Below are 19849 nucleotides of genomic sequence, written 5' to 3' on the forward strand. Positions count from 1 at the left end.
CACCCCATATATACCTTCCCCCCATTACCGTCCCCTCCCCTCATACACCTTCCCCCAATCACCGACCCCTCCCCTCTTACAACTTACCCATCATCGTCCCCTCCCTTCATACACCTTCCCCCCATCTCCGTCCCCTCGCTTCATACACCTTCCCCCATCTCCGTCCCCTCCCCTCACACACCTTCCCCATCACTGTCCCCTCCTCTCATACACGTTCCCCCCATCACCGCCCTGCTCCCCTCATACACCATCCCCATCACTGTTCCCTCCAGTCACACACCTTCCCCCATCACCGCCCCCTCCCCTCATACACCTTCCCTGTCACCGCCCCCTCCCCTCATACACCTTCCCCCATCACCGCCCCCTCCCCTCATACACCTTCCCTGTCACCGCCCCCTCCCCTCATACACCTTCCCCCATCACCGCTCCTACCCCTCATACACCTTCCCCCATCACCGCCCTGCTCCCCTCAGGCACCTTCCCCATCACCGTCCTCTCCCCTCACACACCTTCCCCATCACTGTTCCCTCCCCTCACACACCTTCCCCCATCACCGCCCCCTCCCCTCACACACCTTCCCCCATCATCGCCCCCCCCCTCCCCTCTTACACCTTTCCCATCACCGCCTCCCTCCCCTCATACACCTTCCACACATCACCGCCCCCTCCCCTCATACACCTTCCCCCAATCACCCCCTCCTCCCCTCATACACCTTCCCCCCATCACGACCCCCATCCCCTCATACCCCTTCCCCTATCACCGACCGCTCCCCTCATACGCCTTCACTCCATCACCGCCCCCTCCACTCATACACCTTTCCCCATCACCGTCCCCTCCCCACATACTCCTTCCCCCCATCACCGTCCCTTCCCCTCATACACCTTCACCATCACCACACCTTTCCCTCATACAGCCTCCCCTCATACACGTTCCCCATCACTGTCCCTTCCCCTCACACACCTTCCCCCATCACAGTCCCCTCCCCTCATAAACCTTCCCCTCATTCACCTTCCCCCATCACCGTCCCTTCCTTTCATACACCTTACCCATCACCGTCCCATCCCCTCATATATATTCACCATCACCGTCCCCTCCCTTCATACACCTTCTCCCCATCACCGTCCCCTCCCCTCATACACCTTCCCCCATTTTCGCCCCTTCCACCTCATACACCTTCCCATCACCATCCCCTCCCCTCATCCTCCTTCCCCATCACCGCCCAATCTCCTCATACACCTTTCCCATCCCCATCCCCTCCCCTTGTACACCTTCCCCATTATTGCCCCCCTCCCCTCATACACCTTCCCCTAATAACCCCCCTCCTCCCCTCGTACAACTTCCCCATCACCGCCCCCTCCCCTCACACCTTCCCCCCATCACCGTCCTCTCCCCTCATACACCTTCCCCTGATCACCGTCCCCTCCCTTCATACACCTTTCTCCTATTACTGTCAAATCCTCTCAAACACCTTCCCCATCATCGTCCCCTTCCTTCTTACACCTTCCCCCCAACACCGCCCCCTCCCCTCACACACCTATCCCATCATCGTCCCCTCCCCACATTCAACCTCCTCTCATCACCGCCCCCTCCCCTCATACACCTTCCTCCATCACCGTCCCCTTCTCTCATACACCTTCCACCATCACCGCCCACTCCCCTCATACACCTTCCCCCCATCACCGCTCCTCTCCCCTCAGGCCCCTTCCCCATCTTCGCCCCCCTCCTCTCATACACCTTACCCATCACCACCCCCGCCTCTCATACACATTGCCCCCATCACCGTCCCCTCCCCCTCATACACCTTCCCCCCATCACCGCCCCCTCCCCCTCATACACCTTCCCCCCATCACCGCCCCCTCCCTTCATATACCTTCTCCCATCACCGCTCCCCTCCGAACATACACCTTCCCCCATCACCCCCCCCCCCCTCCTCTCATACACCTTCTCCCATCACAGCTCCTCTCCTGTTGTAATCCACAAGTTAGTAGGAATTATTAGCTAGAGGATCATTACTACAACACTTAACGAATGATGATTGGAAGTACATGTTAAGTAGACAGACTATGGATCACATATCTAAGAAAGGTTAAGGGATTAAGACCGCAGCTACTTAGCCAAATTAATATTTCCTGGAAAGAGGAATTATTCTTTTTCAGGCTTCTAGGAACAAGATTACCGCCTCTAGGGATAAGGTTAATCGGATTATACCTTCCTTGAGAGGCGGGTTGAAATGGTTGAGGTAGATGGCTGATTGGAGTCAGTCTGATTGTGGGAGTTGAGCTGAGAAGTCCTCTGGATCTCCGTTTGTGGCAGCAGCGAAGTGTAGCAGACAGCTATGCGAGAACCTGATGTGATCTTAGTGACCAAGTTAAGTCTGCAGTATGTGAGTATTGAATGAAAGACTAACCGGGTGTGGAGCGTTGTAGTAATCATTCCGTATTTGGGACTTAGGCGGAAGTTACGAGTGTGGGTGGTGATCGCGGAGGTCAAGTGGTCTATGGGTATTGGAAGTGTATTGACCTAATAGAGTATGTTAATATGTTATTATTTGTCAGAGTCTATTCTTTGTAATTAAATGACAAAACCCGACGGCCTTTAAATACCTTCCATCTGTCCCCTCATAGTGTTCCTGGTTTGGTTGGTGAGGGAATGTTAGGGAATTGGTACACGACATATTTGCTGGCAGCGCAAACAGGTTTTGGAACACTGTGCGAGATGAAGGAAGTGTGGTTCTGGTTTAGTTGGTGAGGGAATGTTCGGGAAATGGTAGACGTCGGGTTGTGGTGAGAATGGTGGTTACTAGACGGAGGAAAGAAGGGTCAGGTGAGACCAGGTCAGAGGAGTTAGTTAATTAAAGGGACTAGGCCATTGTGGGGCACATGTGGGGTTTATTTCTTTCTTTCCAGATTCCCGCAACGAGAGACGGCTAAGAGGCAAGTCTGGACCACTGAAGCATCGGGATCCAAAACAAGTGCAGTGTTCGTAGTGCGGATTATACAGTGTTCGTAGTGCGGAGTATACAGCGTGGCGAGGTAAACTAGCACGGGTGAATGTGGGCCAGCGTGGGCCATGTGAGGGTCATTTGCGCGCCAAGTGGGGGCCGAGCGAGACGCACCTTGGAGCTGTGATATATCGTTGGTATGTCGGAAATAGTGAGAAACCGTTGCTAAGGTGAAATTAAGCGAGGAAACTACGTAATTTGAAGTCAATTAAATATCATCATGTAAAGTGTAGATCGAATATTTTAAAGATAATTAAATATTACGTAAAGATTTGAGCGATTTCCGGCGTTACATCGATACAGAAAATAGGCAAAGTGAATTGTGAACTCCTAGGCATAGCGAGCGACGCGTAATTTGACGTCTGGGGTTCGATGTCTCGTGTACCGTGGAGAGGTCCATGGAGATTTTTTTGTGGGTGCAGGTAGCATTATGGAGAGTGTTACCTGGGACACGGGGAGCGTGTCCCGTCGGCAACCCGTTCTCGCAAATTTAATAAGTCAATATTGACTTATTAAATATGTGCATAGGTGACACTTAACATAATAGATACCCTTAAAAAGATTCATAGAAAACACCGACCTTACCTAACCTTGTTAGTATCTTAAGATAAGCATCTTATTGCTTCGTAATTACAATTATTACCTAACCTATAATAGGTATAGATTAAGTAATAATTGTAATTACGAAGCAATAAGATGCTTATCTTAATATACTAACAAGGTTAGGTAAGGTCGGTGTTTTCTATGAATCTTTTTAGGGGTATCTATTATGTTTAGTATATCACCTATGCACGTAGTTAATAAGTCAATATTGACTTTACGAATATGCGAGAACGGGTTGCCCGTCGGTGGGGGGGTTGTGGCGTCCAAAGGTGGCGACGCAGTGTATACTGGCGTTTGGACGCCAAGTGTAGTGCATGATTGTATATTGGCGGAAGGACGAGGGTGAGTAGTGTAATGCATGTGTAGTGGCGTATTAGACGCCAGCGTAATGACTAGTTACTGTAGTGTAATGTGCATGTTTTGACTGTTGATATTATGGATGTAGTATAGTGCATGACATTGTTGGCATTGTAGCGCCAAGGTGTAGCATGTGTAGCATTACTGGTTATTGTAACGCCGGGTGTATTGTAGACATTAGCGTTGAAGTATGTTAACGCTGGTGGTAGTGTGTGGCGGGTGTCCACTACACAAGAAATTATGCCTGATGAGTGTTGGTCAGGTAATTAACGGATTACCAGAGAAAAGGGAGTGTGTGTTGCGTTTGGTGATGTCTCGTGGTGTTTTGATGCGCTCTGGCGCAAGGCATATGCCTGTGGTGGTAATGGTGTTGGGGGACGCCGTGGTGGTGTTGAGGGCGTTGAAGACGCTGTGTGTATGTTGAGGGCGTTGGGGACGCTGTGTGTTGTGTTGAGGGCGTTGGGGACGCCGTGTGTGGTGTTGAGGGCGTTGGGGACGCCATGTGTTGTGTTGAGGGCGTTGGGGACGCCGGGTGGTGATGGCGTTGGGGACGCCATGTGTTGTGTTGAGGGCGTTGGGGACGCCATGTGTTGTGTTGAGGGCGTTGGGGACGCCGGGTGGTGATGGCGTTGGGGACGCCGGGTGGTGATGGCGTTGGGGACGCCGGGTGGTGATGGCGATGAGGACGCCAATGGATGGTGTAGTGTAGAGGCGTTTGGACGCCTGGTATAGAGTGTGGTGTTGTGAAGTATATATGGTGGCGCAGGGGCGCCAGGTAGTGGTCGGTAAGGTGAGTATTGGCGTAGCAAGGTCGGTGCGTTAGGACGCAGGAAGTGGTTGTGGGGATGTCTGGCGTTATATTAATTAAGGTCATCAGTGATTGGGATGACCAGAGGAGATGGTGTGTCGGAGTGGGTAAGTCTTATGGATAAGATGAAATGTGGATAATTGCAAGAGTTGGTGGCTGCAGTAGGCGAGCCAAGTCGATATCTCTAGCAAGACTCATTAAAAACTAATAAAAATTCATTATTTTCATTAAAATTTTCATTAATTAAGTCGGAGTGGGTAATTCTTATGGATAAGATTACAAGGTAGAAATTCAAAATTTCAGGTGTTGGTGGTTGCAGTGGGCGAGCCAAGTACATATACTAATTTTTCATTAATTAAGTTGTTACAGGAATCTCGCTTGAGGCGAGCCAGTGGCAGTATGATGCTTTAGTGACATTAGTTGTGAAATTATTTTAATGAGGTATTTATTGTGATAATGTATGTGTATGTATATACTGTATATTACCTCATCGGCACCATTACTGAGTGTTAGGCTTGAAAAGGTCCCCCGGGATCATGTCACAGAGCTTCAGGTAGAGTAGAAGGGAAGCCATGAGGGTACACTCAGTAATTCTAGAAAAAAAGGGGTTGAGGAAGTGAAGCCAACGTGACGTTATAGGCGAAATTCGCCCCCTGACATCAAAGCAGGGATAAGGGCCAGCTGTAATGGTTTTGCAGCTGCGCTCAGGCTATATACGGGGAGAGAGTAAGGAGCCGAGGGGGTTATGTAATAATGGGATCGAGCAAGGGGCTCCGAGGGAATATTTTGCAGGTACAGCGGTCGGGAAGGTGTGAATACAGGTGGACACACTCTGGGCAGATGGGCCTAGAGTAATGTGCTACAGCTGTGGTGAGCACAGCAAGGAAGGATGACCAGAGAGCTGTGAGGTATCTACAGCGTTCTGGGATTGGTGCCCTGGAACGAGATGGCAGCATAGACCCGAGGATACATGACCCTGGGATAGGAATCTCCGTTGCTCTGGAGGCCAGGATCACGTTAGCACAGAGCAACGATGGGACATTGACAACATTCACCAGGTTGGACAGCCTGGGTTTTGTCTGGGTCATGAAGGATCTATGACCTAGCAACCATGGGACACGAAGACAAGAGAAGTGATGCTGCCAATTGTGGAGGAGGCCAGTGAAACATTGTGTGATCATTGTAAGCCTTATGTCAACAGTACAGGGCAAGATGGTAAATTATTATTAACTTGTTACTAAGGATGAAGAACCTTAGATATATATGTGTTGTGTATATATTAATGACTAGTGTCATTTCTGTTTAAGTGCCAGCATTCTGGTCCATGTAATTTTATGGTTATGTTTGTATGTAATTATATGTCAGCAGTTTAGGTATATGTGCATTGTTGGAGATGGGAAAAATTATTAGACTATTTTACCTGTGCTATGATGTGAATATAATGTATATGTTGGAGAAGTGTTGTGAGTCATGTCGGAGAAAATTTTAATTTATTTCATCGTGTGTATGATGAACTTATTGGATGATTTTTTAGTTGTACATATATGGTGGGTGCATCCTCCAGGTCCTTGCACTAATGGAACCATTGCAATGATGCATATGGGGACATATGCGTGTTTAAGGAGGGGAGTGGTGTTGTAATCCACAAGTTAGTAGGAATTATTAGCTAGAGGATCATTACTACAACACTTAACGAATGATGATTGGAAGTACATGTTAAGTAGACAGACTATGGATCACATATCTAAGAAAGGTTAAGGGATTAAGACCGCAGCTACTTAGCCAAATTAATAATTCCTGGAAAGAGGAATTATTCTTTTTCAGGCTTCTAGGAACAAGATTACCGCCTCTAGGGATAAGGTTAATCGGATTATACCCTCCTTGAGAGGCGGGGTGAAATGGTTGAGGTAGATGGCTGATTGGAGTCAGTCTGATTGTGGGAGTTGAACTGAGAAGTCCTCTGGATCTCCGTTTGCGGCAGCAGCGAAGTGTAGCAGACAGCTATGCGAGAACCTGATGTGATCTTAGTGACGAAGTTAAGTCTGCAGTATGTGAGTATTGAATGAAAGACTAACCGGGTGTGGAGCGTTGTAGCAATCATTCCGTATTTGGGACTTAGGCGAAAGTTACTAGTGTGGGTGGTGATCGCGGAGGTCAAGTGGTCTATGGGTATTGGAAGTGTATTGACCTAATAGAGTATGTTAATATGTTATTATTTGTCAGAGTCTATTCTTTGTAATTAAATGACAAAACCCGACGGCCTTTAAATACATTCCATATGTTCATTCATTGTGTTCCGGTACAAACCTAGTGGTATGCCTCAAGGGTCTGGTGTGTGTAGGAGTATACGGTGGTAGTAACGGTTGCTGAGGCAAGGTGTTATGTGTTGTGTAATCACTGTGTTCGGAATGAACCGGGGTTCAGCGTCACGACACTCCCCTCATACACCTTCCCCCATCACCGCCCATTTCCCTTATGCTTCTTACCCCCAACACTGCCCCCCTCCCCTCATACACCTTCCTCCCATCACCGCCCGTCTCCCCTCAGGCACCTTCCCCATCACTGACCCCTCTCCTCATACACCTTCCCCCATCTCCACCCACTACCCCTCATACATATTCCCAATCACCGCCCCCTTCCCCCCATACACCTTCCCCCCATCACCGCCCTCCTCCCCACATACACCTTCCCCATCACCGCCCCTCCCCTCAAACACCTTCCCCCATCACCGCCCCCTCCCCTCATGCACCATCCCCCATCACTATCCCCTCCCCTCTTACACCTTCCCCTATCACGGTCACCCTCTACATATACACATTCCCCATCACTGTCCCCTCTCCTCATTCACCTTCCCCCCATCATTGTCACCTCCCCTCATCGACCTTCCCCATCGCTGCCCTCTCCCCTCATATAACTTCCCCATCACAGTCCCTTCCTTTCATACACCTTCCCCCATCACCTTCCCCTCCACTCATACAGCTTTCCCCCATCACCATCCCCTCCCCTCATACACCTTCCCCATCCCCACCCCTTTTTCTCATACACCTTCCCCATTACTGTCCCCTCCCCTCATACACCTTCCCCATCACCGCCCCCCTCCCATCAAACACCTTCCCCCATCACCATCCCATCCCTTCATACACTTCCCCATCACCGTCCCCTCCACTCATACACCTTCCCCCATCACCATCCCCTCCCCTCATACACCTTCCTCCCATCACTGCCCCCTCCCCTCATACACCTTCCTCCCATCACTGCCCCCTCCCATCATACACCTTCCCCCATCACCGCCCCTTCCTCTTATACACTTTCCCCCCATCACCGTCCCCTCCCTTCATACACCTTCCCTATCACCGTCCCCTCCCCTCATACACCTTCCCCCCATCACTGCCCCCTCCCACTCATTAATCTTCCCAATCACCGCCCCCTCCCCTCATACACCTTCCCTCATCACCGCCCCATTCCCTCATACACTTTCACCCAACAGCGCCCTGCTCCCCCAATACACCTTCCCCATCATCGTCCCCTCCCCTCATACACCCTACCCCCATCACCGCCCCCCTCCCCTCATACACCTTCCCCATCACCGCCCCTCTCCCCTCATACACCTTCCTCCATCATCGCCCCCTCCCCTCATACACTTTCCCCATCCCCGCCCCCTCACCTCAAACACTTTCCCAATCACATCCCCCTCCCCTCCTCTCATACACCTTCCCTTTCACTGACCCCTCCCCTCATTCACCCTACTCCCATCACCGCCCCCCTCCCCTCATACACCTTCCCCATCATCTCCACCCTCCCCCTCATACACCTTCCCCTATCACCGCTCTCTTCCCTCATACACCTTCCCCTTCACCGTCTTCTCCTCTCATACACCTTCCCCCATCACCGCCCCCTCCCCTCATAAACCTTCCCCATCACTGCCCCCTCCCCTCATACACCTTCCCCCCATCTCTGTCCCCTTCCCCTCAAACACCTTCCCCATCACCAACTTCTCCCCTCTTACTCCTTCCCCATCACCACCCAATCCCCTCATGCACGTTCCCCCATCACCTACCTCTCCCCTCATAAACCGGCCCCTCATCATCGCCCCCTCCCCTCACACACTTTCCCCATCACCGTCCCCTCCCCTCATACACCTTCCCTATCACCGCCCCCCTCCCCTCATACACCTTCCCCCATCACCATCCCCCTCCCCTCATACACCTTCCCCATCACCAACCCCCTTCCCTCATACACTTTCCATATCAACGCCCCCCTCCCTTCATACATTTTCCCCATCACCGTCTCCTAATCTCATACAACTTCCACCATCACCGTCCCCACCCCTCAGACACCCTCCCCCCATCACCGCCCCTCTCCCCTCAGGCACCTTCCCCATCATTGCCCCCCTCCCCTCATACACCTTCCTCATCACCGCCCCCTCACACAACTTCCCTCATCACCGCCCCCCTTCCCTCATACACCATCCCCCATCACCCCCCTCATCGCCTCATACACCTTCCTTATCACCGTCCCCTCCCCTCATACACCCTTCCCCCATCACTGCCCCCTCTCCCCTCATTCACCTTCCTCTATCATCGCCCCCTCCCCTCAAACACCTTCCCCATCACCGTCCACTCCCCTCATACACCTTCCCTATCACCGTCCCCTCCCCTCATACAGCTTCCCCATCACCGTCCCCTCCCCACATACACCTTTCCCATCACCGTCTACTCCCCTCATACACCTTTCCCATCACCGTCCCCTCCCCACATACACCTTCCCCTTCACCGCCTTCTCCTCTCATACACCTTCCCCCATCACCGCCCCCCCCCCCTCATACACCTTCCCACCATTACCGCCCCCTCCCCTCATATACCTTCTCCAATCACCGCTCCCCTCCGAACATAGACCTTCCCCCATCACCGCCCCCTTCCCTTATGCATCTTCCTCCCATCACTGCCCACCTCACCTCATACACCTTCCCCCCATCACCGCCAGTCTCCCCTCAGGCACCTTCCCCGTCACCGACCTTCCCCTCATACACCTTGCCCAATCTCCACCCCCTCCCCTCATATATATTCCTAATCACCGCCCGCTTCCCCTCAAACACCTTCCCCATCACCGTCCACTCCCCTCATACACCTTCCCTATCACCGTCCCCTCCCCTCTTACACCTACCACATCACCGCCCCCCTCCCCTCATTCACCTTCCCCCATCACCGTCCCCTCCCCTCGTACACCTTCCCCCTCACCGCCCCCTCCCGTCAAACACCTTCCCCATCACCGCCCCCTCCCCTCATACACCTTCCCCATCACCGCCCTCCTCCCCTCATACACCTCTCCCCCATCACCGCCCCTCCCCTCAAACACCTTCCCCCATCACCGCCCCCTCCCCTCATACGCAATCCCCATCACCGCCCTCCTCCCCTCATACACCTCTCCCCCATCACCGCCCCTCCCCTCAAACACCTTCCCTATCACCGCCCCCTCCATTCATACACCTCCCCCCCATCACCATCCCCTCCCCTCATACACCTTCCCTATCACCGTCCCTATCTGTTACCTAGCAGTAAATACATACCTGGATGTTAGTCAGCTATCACGGGCTGCTTCCTGGGGGTGGAGGCCTGGTCGAGGACCGGGCCGCGGGGACACTAAAAAAGCCCCGAAATCATCTCAAGATAACCTCAAGGTAAGTCCCCTCCACTCTTACACCTTCCCCTTCACCGTCCCCTCCCCTCTTACACCTTCCCCTTCACCGTCCCCTCCCCTCTTACACCTTCCCAATCACCGTCCCCTCCCCACATACACCTTTCCCACTAACGTCTACTCCCCTCATACACCTTTCCCCATCACCGCCCCCTCCCCTCATACACCTTCCCTCATTACGGCCCCCCATCCCCTCATACACCTTCCCCCCATCCCATCCTCCCTCCCCTCATACACCTTCCCCATCACCATCCCCTCCCCTCATACACCTTCCCCATCACCGTCCCCTTCCCTAATACACCCTCCCCCCATCACCGTCCACCTCCCCTCATACACCTTTCACCCATCACCGCCTCCCTCCCCTCATACACCTTCTCCATCACTGTCCCCTCCCCTCATACACCTTCCCCCATCACCGACCCCTCCCCTCATACATCTTCCCCCATCACCGCCCCCTCCCCTCATTCACATTCCCCATCACCGCCCCCTCCACTCATACACCTTCCCCCCTTCACCTACCCCTCCCCTCATACACCTTCGCCCCATCACCTACCCCTCCCCTCATACACCTTCCCCCCTTCACCTACCCCTCCCCTCATACACCTTCCCTTTCACCGTCCCCTCACCTCATACACCTTCCCCCCATCACTGTCCCATCGTCTCATACATTTTCCCCCCATCACCGCCCCTTTCCCCTCATACACCTTTTCCCATCACCGCCCCTCTCCCCTCAGGCTCCTTCCCCATAACCGCCCCCTCCTCTCATACACCTTCCCTTATTACCGCCCCCTCCCCTCATACACCTTCCCCATCACTGTCCCCTCCCCTCATTCACCTTCCCCATCACCGCCCCCTCCTCTCATACACCTTGCCTCATTACCGCCCCCTCCCCTCATACACCTTCCCCATCACTGTCCCCTCCCCTCATTCACTTTCCCCATCACCGCCCCCTCCTCTCATACACCCTCCCTCATTACCGCCCCCTCCCCTCATACACCTTCACCATCACTGCCCCTCTCCTCTCATACACCTTCCCCATCACTGCCCCTCTCCTCTCATACCCCTTTCTCCATCATCGCCCCCTCCCCTCATACACCTTCCCCATCACCACCCCCTCCCCTCATCACCACATCCACATTCTGAGTACCCCCACACCATCACCACACCCTCACTGGTTGATACCTGCTTGATGGGGTTCTGGGAGTTCTTCTACTCCCAAAGCCCGGCCCGAGGCCAGGCTTGACTTGTGAGAGTTTGGTCCACCAGGCTGTTGCTTGGAGCGGCCCCCAGCCCCACATACCCACCACAGCCCGATTGGTCCGGCACTCCTTGGAGGAACAAATCTAGTTTCCTCATGAAGATGTCCACGGTTGTTCCGGCAATATTTCTTATGCTTGCTGGGAGGGTGTTGAACAATCGTAGACCTCTGATGTTTATACAGTGTTCTCTGATTGTGCCTATGGCACCTCTACTCTTCACTGGTTCTATTCTGCATTTTCTTCCATATCGTTCACTCCAGTACGTTGTTATTTTACTGTGTAGATTTGGTACTTGGCCCTCCAGTATCTTCCAGGTGAATATTATTTGATATCTCTCTCGTCTTCTTTTTAGTGAGTACATTTGGGGGGGTTTGAGACGATCCCAATAATTTAGGTGCTTTATCTCGTCTATGCGTGCCGTATATGTTCTCTGTAATTCCCTCTATTTCAGCAATCTCTCCTCCTCTGAAGGGGGAAGTGAGTACTGAGCAGTACTCAAGACGGGACAACACAAGTGACTTGAAGAGTACAATCATTGTGATTGGATCCCTGGATTTGAAAGTTCTCGTAATCCATCCTATCATTTTTCTGGCTGTCGCAATATTTGCTTGGTTATGCTCCCTAAACGTTAAGTCGTCAGGCATCATTATTCCCAAATCCTTTACATGCTGTTTTCCTACTATTAGTACATTTGATTGTGTTTTATACCCTGTATTATGTTTAAGGTCCTCATTTTTACCGTACCTGAGTACCTGGAATTTATCGCTGTTAAACATCATGTTATTTTCTGATGCCCAGTCGAAAACTTTATTAATATCAGCTTGAAGTTTTTCAATGTCTTCAGCCGAGGTAATTTTCATACTGATTTTTGTGTCATCTGCAAAGGATGATACGAAGCTGTGACTTATATTTTTGTCTATATCTGATATGAGAATAAGGAAAAGCAGCGGTGCAAGGACTGTACCATGAGGTACAGAGCTTTTAACTGCACTTGGACTAGATTTTATATGGTTGACCGTTACTCGCTGAGTCCTATTTGACAGAAAACTGAGTATCCAGCATCCTACTTTACCGGTTATTCCCATTGACTTCATTTTGTGTGCTATCACGCCGTGGTCACATTTATCGAAAGTCTTTGCGAAGTCCGTGTATATCACATCAGCATTCTGTTTTTCCTCTAATGCCTCAGTGACTTTGTCGTAGTGCTCAAGTAGCTTTGAGAGGCACGATCTTCCCGCTCGAAATCCATGTTGGCCTGGGTTGTGAAGGTCATTGGTCTCCATGAAATTGGTGACCTGACTCCTAATCACTCTCTCAAATACTTTTATTATGTGCGATGTTAGTGCAACTGGTCTATAATTCTTTGCCAATGCTTAGCTCCCTCCCTTGTGTAGAGGGGCTATGTCTGCTACTTTAAGAGCATCTGGTATCTCCCCCGTGTCCAAGCTCTTCCTCCACACTACACTGAGTGCCTGTGCTACCGGCACTTTGCATTTCTGTATAAGTATTGAATTCCATGAGTCTGGACCTGGGGCCGAGTGCATGGGCATGTTTTCAATTTCTCTTTCAAAATTTAGTGCGCTCGTGTTGATATCAGTTATATTTACAGGGGTTTGAATATCCCGCATAAAGAAATAGTCTGGATCTTCCACTTTCATGTTGTTTATTGGAGTGCTAAACATGTCCTCATACTGCTTTTTTAGGATTTCACTAATTTCTTTGTCATCCTCCGTGTATGAACCTTTACTTGTATGAATAGGTCCAATACTGGCAGTGGTTTTTGCTTTTGATTTCGCATATGTGAAGAAGTATTTTGGATTTTTCTTTATTTCCTGAATTGCTTTCTGTTCTAACTGCCTTTCTTCAGTTTGATATGAGTGTTTCAATTTCCGCTCGATTTCTTCAATCTCCCTATTTAAATTATTCCTTCTTTGACGGGAAATTCATGTCTGCATAAGCAGTTCCGTTATTTTTTTTCCTGCGTTTATAGTGTCGTCTGCGTTCTATTTCTACGTTGGATCTCTTTCTGGCTTTCCTCAAAGGAACATGTTACCTTGAGGTTACCTTGAGGTGCTTCCGGGGCTTAGTGTCCCCGCGGCCCGGTCGTCGACCAGGCCTCCTGGTTGCTGGACTGATCAACCAGGCTGTTAGACGCGGCTGCTCGCAGCCTGACGTATGAGTCACAGCCTGGTTGATCAGGTATCCTTTGGAGGTGCTTATCCAGTTCACTCTTGAACACTGTGAGGGGTCGGTCAGTTATGCCCCTTATGTGTAGTGGAAGCGTATTGAACAGTCTCGGGCCTCTGATGTTGATAGAGTTCTCTCTCAGAGTACCTGTTGCACCTCTGCTTTTTCAACGGGGGTATTCTGCACATCCTGCCATGCCTCCTGGTCTCATGTGATGCTATTTCTGTGTGCAGGCTTGGGACCAGCCCCTCAATTATTTTCCACGATAAATAGCCCCTCAATTATTTTCCATGTCTGTTTCAGAGAGACTTGGTACGCTTCCGAAGTCAGTTTTTCTATTCCTTCTGTAGGACTTGTATTACTTAAAACAGTTTCCCATGGAATGTTTGTAAGTTCCCTGTTCATTATCTCCCAGTCTATCCTTTTATTATTAAAATTGAATTTACTGAATAGTCCCTCTCGCTTTATCAACGTTTTAGGTCTATTCTGAGTATTGATGGTCGTTCGCACTTCAATGAGCTTGAGATCTGAGTATGTGGTATCTGATATCGTAATGTCTCTGATAATGTCTTCATTGTTCGTAATGACCAGATCTAGAATATTTTCATTTCTCGTTGGCTCCGATGTCTGCTGATTGAGTGAAAACACTCTGGCTACCCCCACACCATCACCACACCCACACTCTGGCTACCCCCCACACCATCACCACACCCACACTCTGGCTACCCCCACACCATCACCACACCCACACTCTGGCTACCCCCCACACCATCACCACACCCACACTCTGACTACCCCCACACCATCACCACACCCACACTCTGACTACTCCCACACCATCACCACACCCACACTCTGGCTACCCCCCACACCATAACCACACCCACACTCTGGCTACCCCCCACACCATCACCACACCCACACTCTGGCTACCCCCCACACCATCACCACACCCACACTCTGACTACCCCCACACCATCACCACACCCACACTCTGACTACCCCCACACTATCACCACACCCACACTCTGACTACCCCCACACCATCACCACACCCACACTCTGACTACCCCCACACCATCACCACACCTACACTCTGACTACCCCCACACCATCACCACACCCACACTCTGACTACCCCCACACCATCACCACACCCACACTCTGACTACCCCCACACTATCACCACACCTACACTCTGACTACCCCCACACTATCACCACACCCACACTCTGACTACCCCCACACTATCACCACACCCACACTCTGGCTACCCCCACACTATCACCACACCCACACTTTTCAATCCTGGAAACTTACTCTCTCCTTAAATGGAGTGAGTAATTTTGCAGTCATGTATGAAGAACGAGATCTCTCTCTCTTTCTTTTTCTTACTAACCTGTTAAGTAATCATTTTAACAGGTTTGGAAAATTGATACTTTATTACGATTATTAACTGTGACTCACCTGAAGGCCCAGCCAAAACAGGCCAGGACATAGATGCCGTTGTTGCTGATGTAGAGAGGAGTTTCACCCTTATCATTAGTGTACCAAGACTCCACAAACACCTTCACGTAATTCTTGACGCTAATAAAGGAAAACTGTCCTTCCAGCACCTTATCAAGTGATTCTTTGATGTCCATTACCTGTTGAATGGAAGTTCGTTTGATATTTTGATCTCTGAAACTTGCCATTATATAAATTATATTTACTGAGTGTGGAGCAGCTTAGGCGGTGTTACTAGCTTTGTTATGTTGTACTTGTTGATAATATGGGTAAGAAATTTTTGTTAGATGTGTGATCAAAGTATTAGATATGACAAAAAAGGTGACTACAAATGTGTTTTGGAATAGGCAGCTGCTGGCCGCAGCTACTCGCTTTTCCCGACCACTTTAGGGCTCAACTGCAGCAAGCTGCATTTATTGACCACCCGAGGGATTGGTCATTGGATGTGGTCGTTCTCATCGGTTGTAGGCATAAGACCGTATTTGGTTTCAGCAATTAGACCCGATTCTCGGTTTGCGTTTCGGAGCCCATCATTCCACTTCTACGATATTGAAAATGGACACACTTGGAGTAAAGGCCGACTGTGAGGTCTAGTTCTAGGGTCCCATCCCTTGCCATTGGGATTCGATTACCGTTTCGTCGCGCGTTGCCAGATTTGAAAGAGATTGCTCATCGGTCACAATTTGATTGAGGTTCGTTGACACAGTTTAGTTTTCGGACCCCACACTCTAGTTTTCCCTAAGGGTTTTCCGAACCATTACCTCCCTGGGACCGGTGTGGGTTGCCTTTGCCCCCTCTTTGGGTGGTGTACGTGCAGAAGGGCATCACATAGGGGCCTTGTGAGCCATCGGACCACCCGCTGGAGGGGTCGCCTGTGAGAGGCAGCCCTGAGTGGATGGTTGGGTGTCCAGGCTAGGGCGATAGGGGGACTGGGGTCTTAGCACCAGTGTGGGAGAATGGACGATGTAGTAGGACTCCCCTGTTGAAAAGGGGGAGCACCGCTCGGCCTCCCTGGCTGCCCTGGTAGGTGGTATTCCTTGGTTCCAGGTCCCAATCCTTTAAATTGATTGCTGCGTGGATTACGACACGACTTTTCTTACCCAGGCTCATGGGGTGGGTGACCAGGCCCCTGAGGTCGGACTGTCCTGGAAGACCAGGCTCAGTAGCCCTCGCTACAGGGCCGGTATAGACCCAGACCGGACTACTATACTCCTTCCTGCTCTTCTCCCTCCACGGGCTCACCATAGCCCGTGCTACTTGGAACTTTTTGTTCCAAGCATCGAATCTTAAGCAACATCAACCCTCCCTCCTCTGTGGTTGGGTCGAGCCCCAACCACAGAAGATATCAAGCATATTCTTGAATATGCATGATATCCTCGAGGATATCAATCATATTCTCGAGGCCCAAGGCCATTCTGTCCTTCAGGTGGATACGTTTACTCGTCCCCCTCGTGGTCGTCGCCGTCTGCCCCTTCGGGTTGTGAAGGTTACCCTTGATGGTAGGACCCTTCCACCCTCTGTCATTCTTGCTGGTGCCAGGTGCTCCGTTCAGGAGCATCTGGTAATGTCTTATATAAATATACGGCATATACCTATATATATAACGGAATATACTCCGTTCAGGAATATATTCCATCTCCTCGGCTCTGTAACAAGTGCTGGAAGTTTGGGCATGGTGCCCTCAAATGCTCTAGTCCTGTCTCTCTCTGTCCCATGTGTGGGGTTAAGGGTCACTCTAAGTTGGAGTGCACTTCTCCCCAGGCTCGCTGCCTCAATTGCAGTGAGGCCCACCCTACCTTCTCCCGCGCGTGTATACGTTACAAACTTGAAGCACCAGGACCGTTTGTCTTTCCCTGAGGCGTGGCTCCACGTTCATCATCTTCCCCCCATTCGCTGGCATCTCTTATGCTCGCGTGTTGCGCTCTTCCTCTCCTCGTCCTGCTCACCTTCCTCAGTCTCGCACCCGTTTCCAGGCTTTAGACCCGGACACGCCCACCACCTCCTTCCCTGTTTCTTTACGTTCTGTCCAGAAGGGTCCCCCTCCTGGTTCTATGTCTGGTGTTCCCCTTCTTTCTACCCAGTCTGTCATGTCTCCTGTGTCTTCCTTCTCCTCTCCCTCTGGTGTTCCTTCCCGTCATTCTTCTCTGTCTCTTGGTTCTCCCCTCCCCCCGCCTGTCTGTGCAGGCTGATGTCCATCGCTTGCCCGGTGATCATGTTGTTCGCTCTCGTTCTTCTTCTTTTCCTATTGAGAGACTCGCGTCTGTTGCCCAGTACATTGCTGCTGGGATACCTGTCTCTTAGAGTCAGAAGTGAAAGCCTGGCTCATCTCCTTCCTCCTCCCCTGTGGGTAAGAAGGCTTCGCTTTCTTCTTCGCCCCCTATCTCTGACTCTATCGTTCCATCCCCTTCCGTTTCGGTGGTAGAGCCCTCTGTTCCCGCTGTGGAGGTTTCTTTGGCTCCCGCTTCCGTCTCGGTTGCTGCCCTCTTTCTGCCCCTCCACCTCCTCCTCCTCCTGCGGTCCTTGACTGCCCCTCTCGGTTGTCTCCTCCTCCTGCTGTGCTTGACTGCCCCTCTCGGTTTTTTTTTATTTTTTTGAGATATATACAAGAGTTGTTACATTCTTGTACAGCCACTAGTACGCGTAGCGTTTCGGGCAAGTCCTTAATCCTATGGTCCCTGGAATACGATCCCCTGCCGCGAAGAATCGTTGTTACAACCAAGTACACATTTTACTGTTGCGTTAAACAGAGGCTACAGTTAAGGAATTGCGCCCAGTAAATCCTCCCCGGCCAGGATACGAACCCATGACATAGCGCTCGCGGAACGCCAGGTGAGTGTCTTACCACTACACCACGGAGACTGCACGAATTATTTCCTCCTCCTCCTCCGGGTCCTGCTCGTCCACCTCTGGTCTGTCCTCTTGCTCCCTTCCCTTCCCTCCATCTTTACTCAGTTTACCCATGCCCCCTAACCCTGACTTTGCTGACCCTGAGGTTCTCTAATGTGCTAAGTTCCTTTTTCACCTTTGTTTCTTCGTTGTTCTCTGTTGCTATCCTTCCTCTTTTTGTCGATGTCTATACTTCAGTGGAACATTCGTGGTTATTACGCCAATTTCCTTGAATTCCAACTTCTGATTTCACAGTTTTCACCCCTTTGTGTCTGTCTCCAGGAGTCGATGCTTGGTGCTCGTCCTGGTCGCTTCCGTGGCTATTCCTTTCTCTCCCCCCCAGCAGCAGCAGCTGGGGCCCATAACTCTTCTGCTCTCTTGATTCGCTCTGATGTTCCCTTCATCCCCCTACTTTTTCTGTCGCCTCTCCAATGTTCTGTTGCCCGACTCTTTGTGTATAAATGGCACACGGTTTGTTCCATTTATCTTCCCCCAAATATCCCACTTTCTCTTCCAGATCTTAAACACCTCCTGGACTCCTTGCCGGAGCCTGTGCTCCTGCTAGGTGATTTCAATTGTCGACATACCCTTTGGGGCGATGTTCGGACAAACACCCAGGGTCGCTATCTTGAACCGTAAATCCTCTCTTCTTCCCTGTCTCTTCTGAATTCTGGTGTGCCCATTCATTTGGACTTTGGGACTTGCACCCTTTCCTGTCTCGATCTTTTTCTTTGCTCGTCGTCTCTTTACTTAGAATTCTCCTGGCGGGTTCTTGATGACCTCCAAGGCAGTGACCATTTTCCCATCCTTGTTACCTTTTTCTCTTTTAACCCTCCCCTCTCCTTCCCTAGGTGGCGGTTTGCCGTGGCTGACTGGCGCCTCTTTACCCTCCGTGCTACTATTTCCGACTTCTCCATTCTGCCTCTCCCTCGCGCCCTCCTCCTTTTTCATGACACCGTCTTCGACGCTGCCCTCCGCTCTATTCCTCTCTCATCCTCTCGGGGAATGCTGAAGTGCGTTCCTTGGTGCAATGTGGACTGTGCTCGGGTTGTCCACTGTAAGTGCGCAGCCTGGAAGTGACACTGCCACCGGCAGACAGCTTTTCTCTTGTTTCGGAAAGCAAGTGCTTTGGCCCGTAGGACCATCTGTACTGCTAAACGTGCTTGTTGGATGTTTTATGTCTCTACCATTACGCCCGAAACTCCTCTACCGCTGATCTGGAAGCGTATCTGCAAGATAGCAAGTAAGTTTGTTCCTGATGTCTCGCCTGTCCTTCACCTTCGTGGTACTCTGGTGGCGGACCCATTGCAGGTCGTGACCGAACTGGGTTTCCACTTTTCTTCTGATAGCTCTGGTTCTCATCTTCCTCAAACTTTCCTTCTTCGTAAGCCTCTTCTTGAATCTCGTCCTTTGGATTTCTGTACCCATCTACACCTTCCCTTTAACGATCCCTTCTCTCTCTCTGAGCTTCAGTCTGTCCTTGCCCTCTGCGGTTCTACAGTGGCGGGCTCCGATGGCATTCATTATGAGATGCTTCGCCATCTCCCT

General features: G+C 51.0%; 1 protein-coding gene across 1 annotated transcript in view; it reads right to left on the reverse strand.

Moving 5' to 3' along the window:
• LOC123759253 (glutamate receptor ionotropic, delta-1-like) overlaps window positions 1-19849 on the reverse strand; it is a 177829-nt gene that overhangs the window by 110996 nt on the left and 46984 nt on the right. The window contains exon 7 of the mRNA XM_069334749.1: window positions 15377-15539. Within this exon, the coding sequence (XP_069190850.1) occupies window positions 15377-15539 (163 nt within the window). The remainder of the gene's footprint in view (window positions 1-15376; window positions 15540-19849) is intronic.

The sequence above is a fragment of the Procambarus clarkii genome, chromosome 32 (assembly GCF_040958095.1).
Source record: "Procambarus clarkii isolate CNS0578487 chromosome 32, FALCON_Pclarkii_2.0, whole genome shotgun sequence".
Taxonomy (NCBI): Eukaryota; Metazoa; Arthropoda; class Malacostraca; order Decapoda; family Cambaridae; genus Procambarus; species Procambarus clarkii.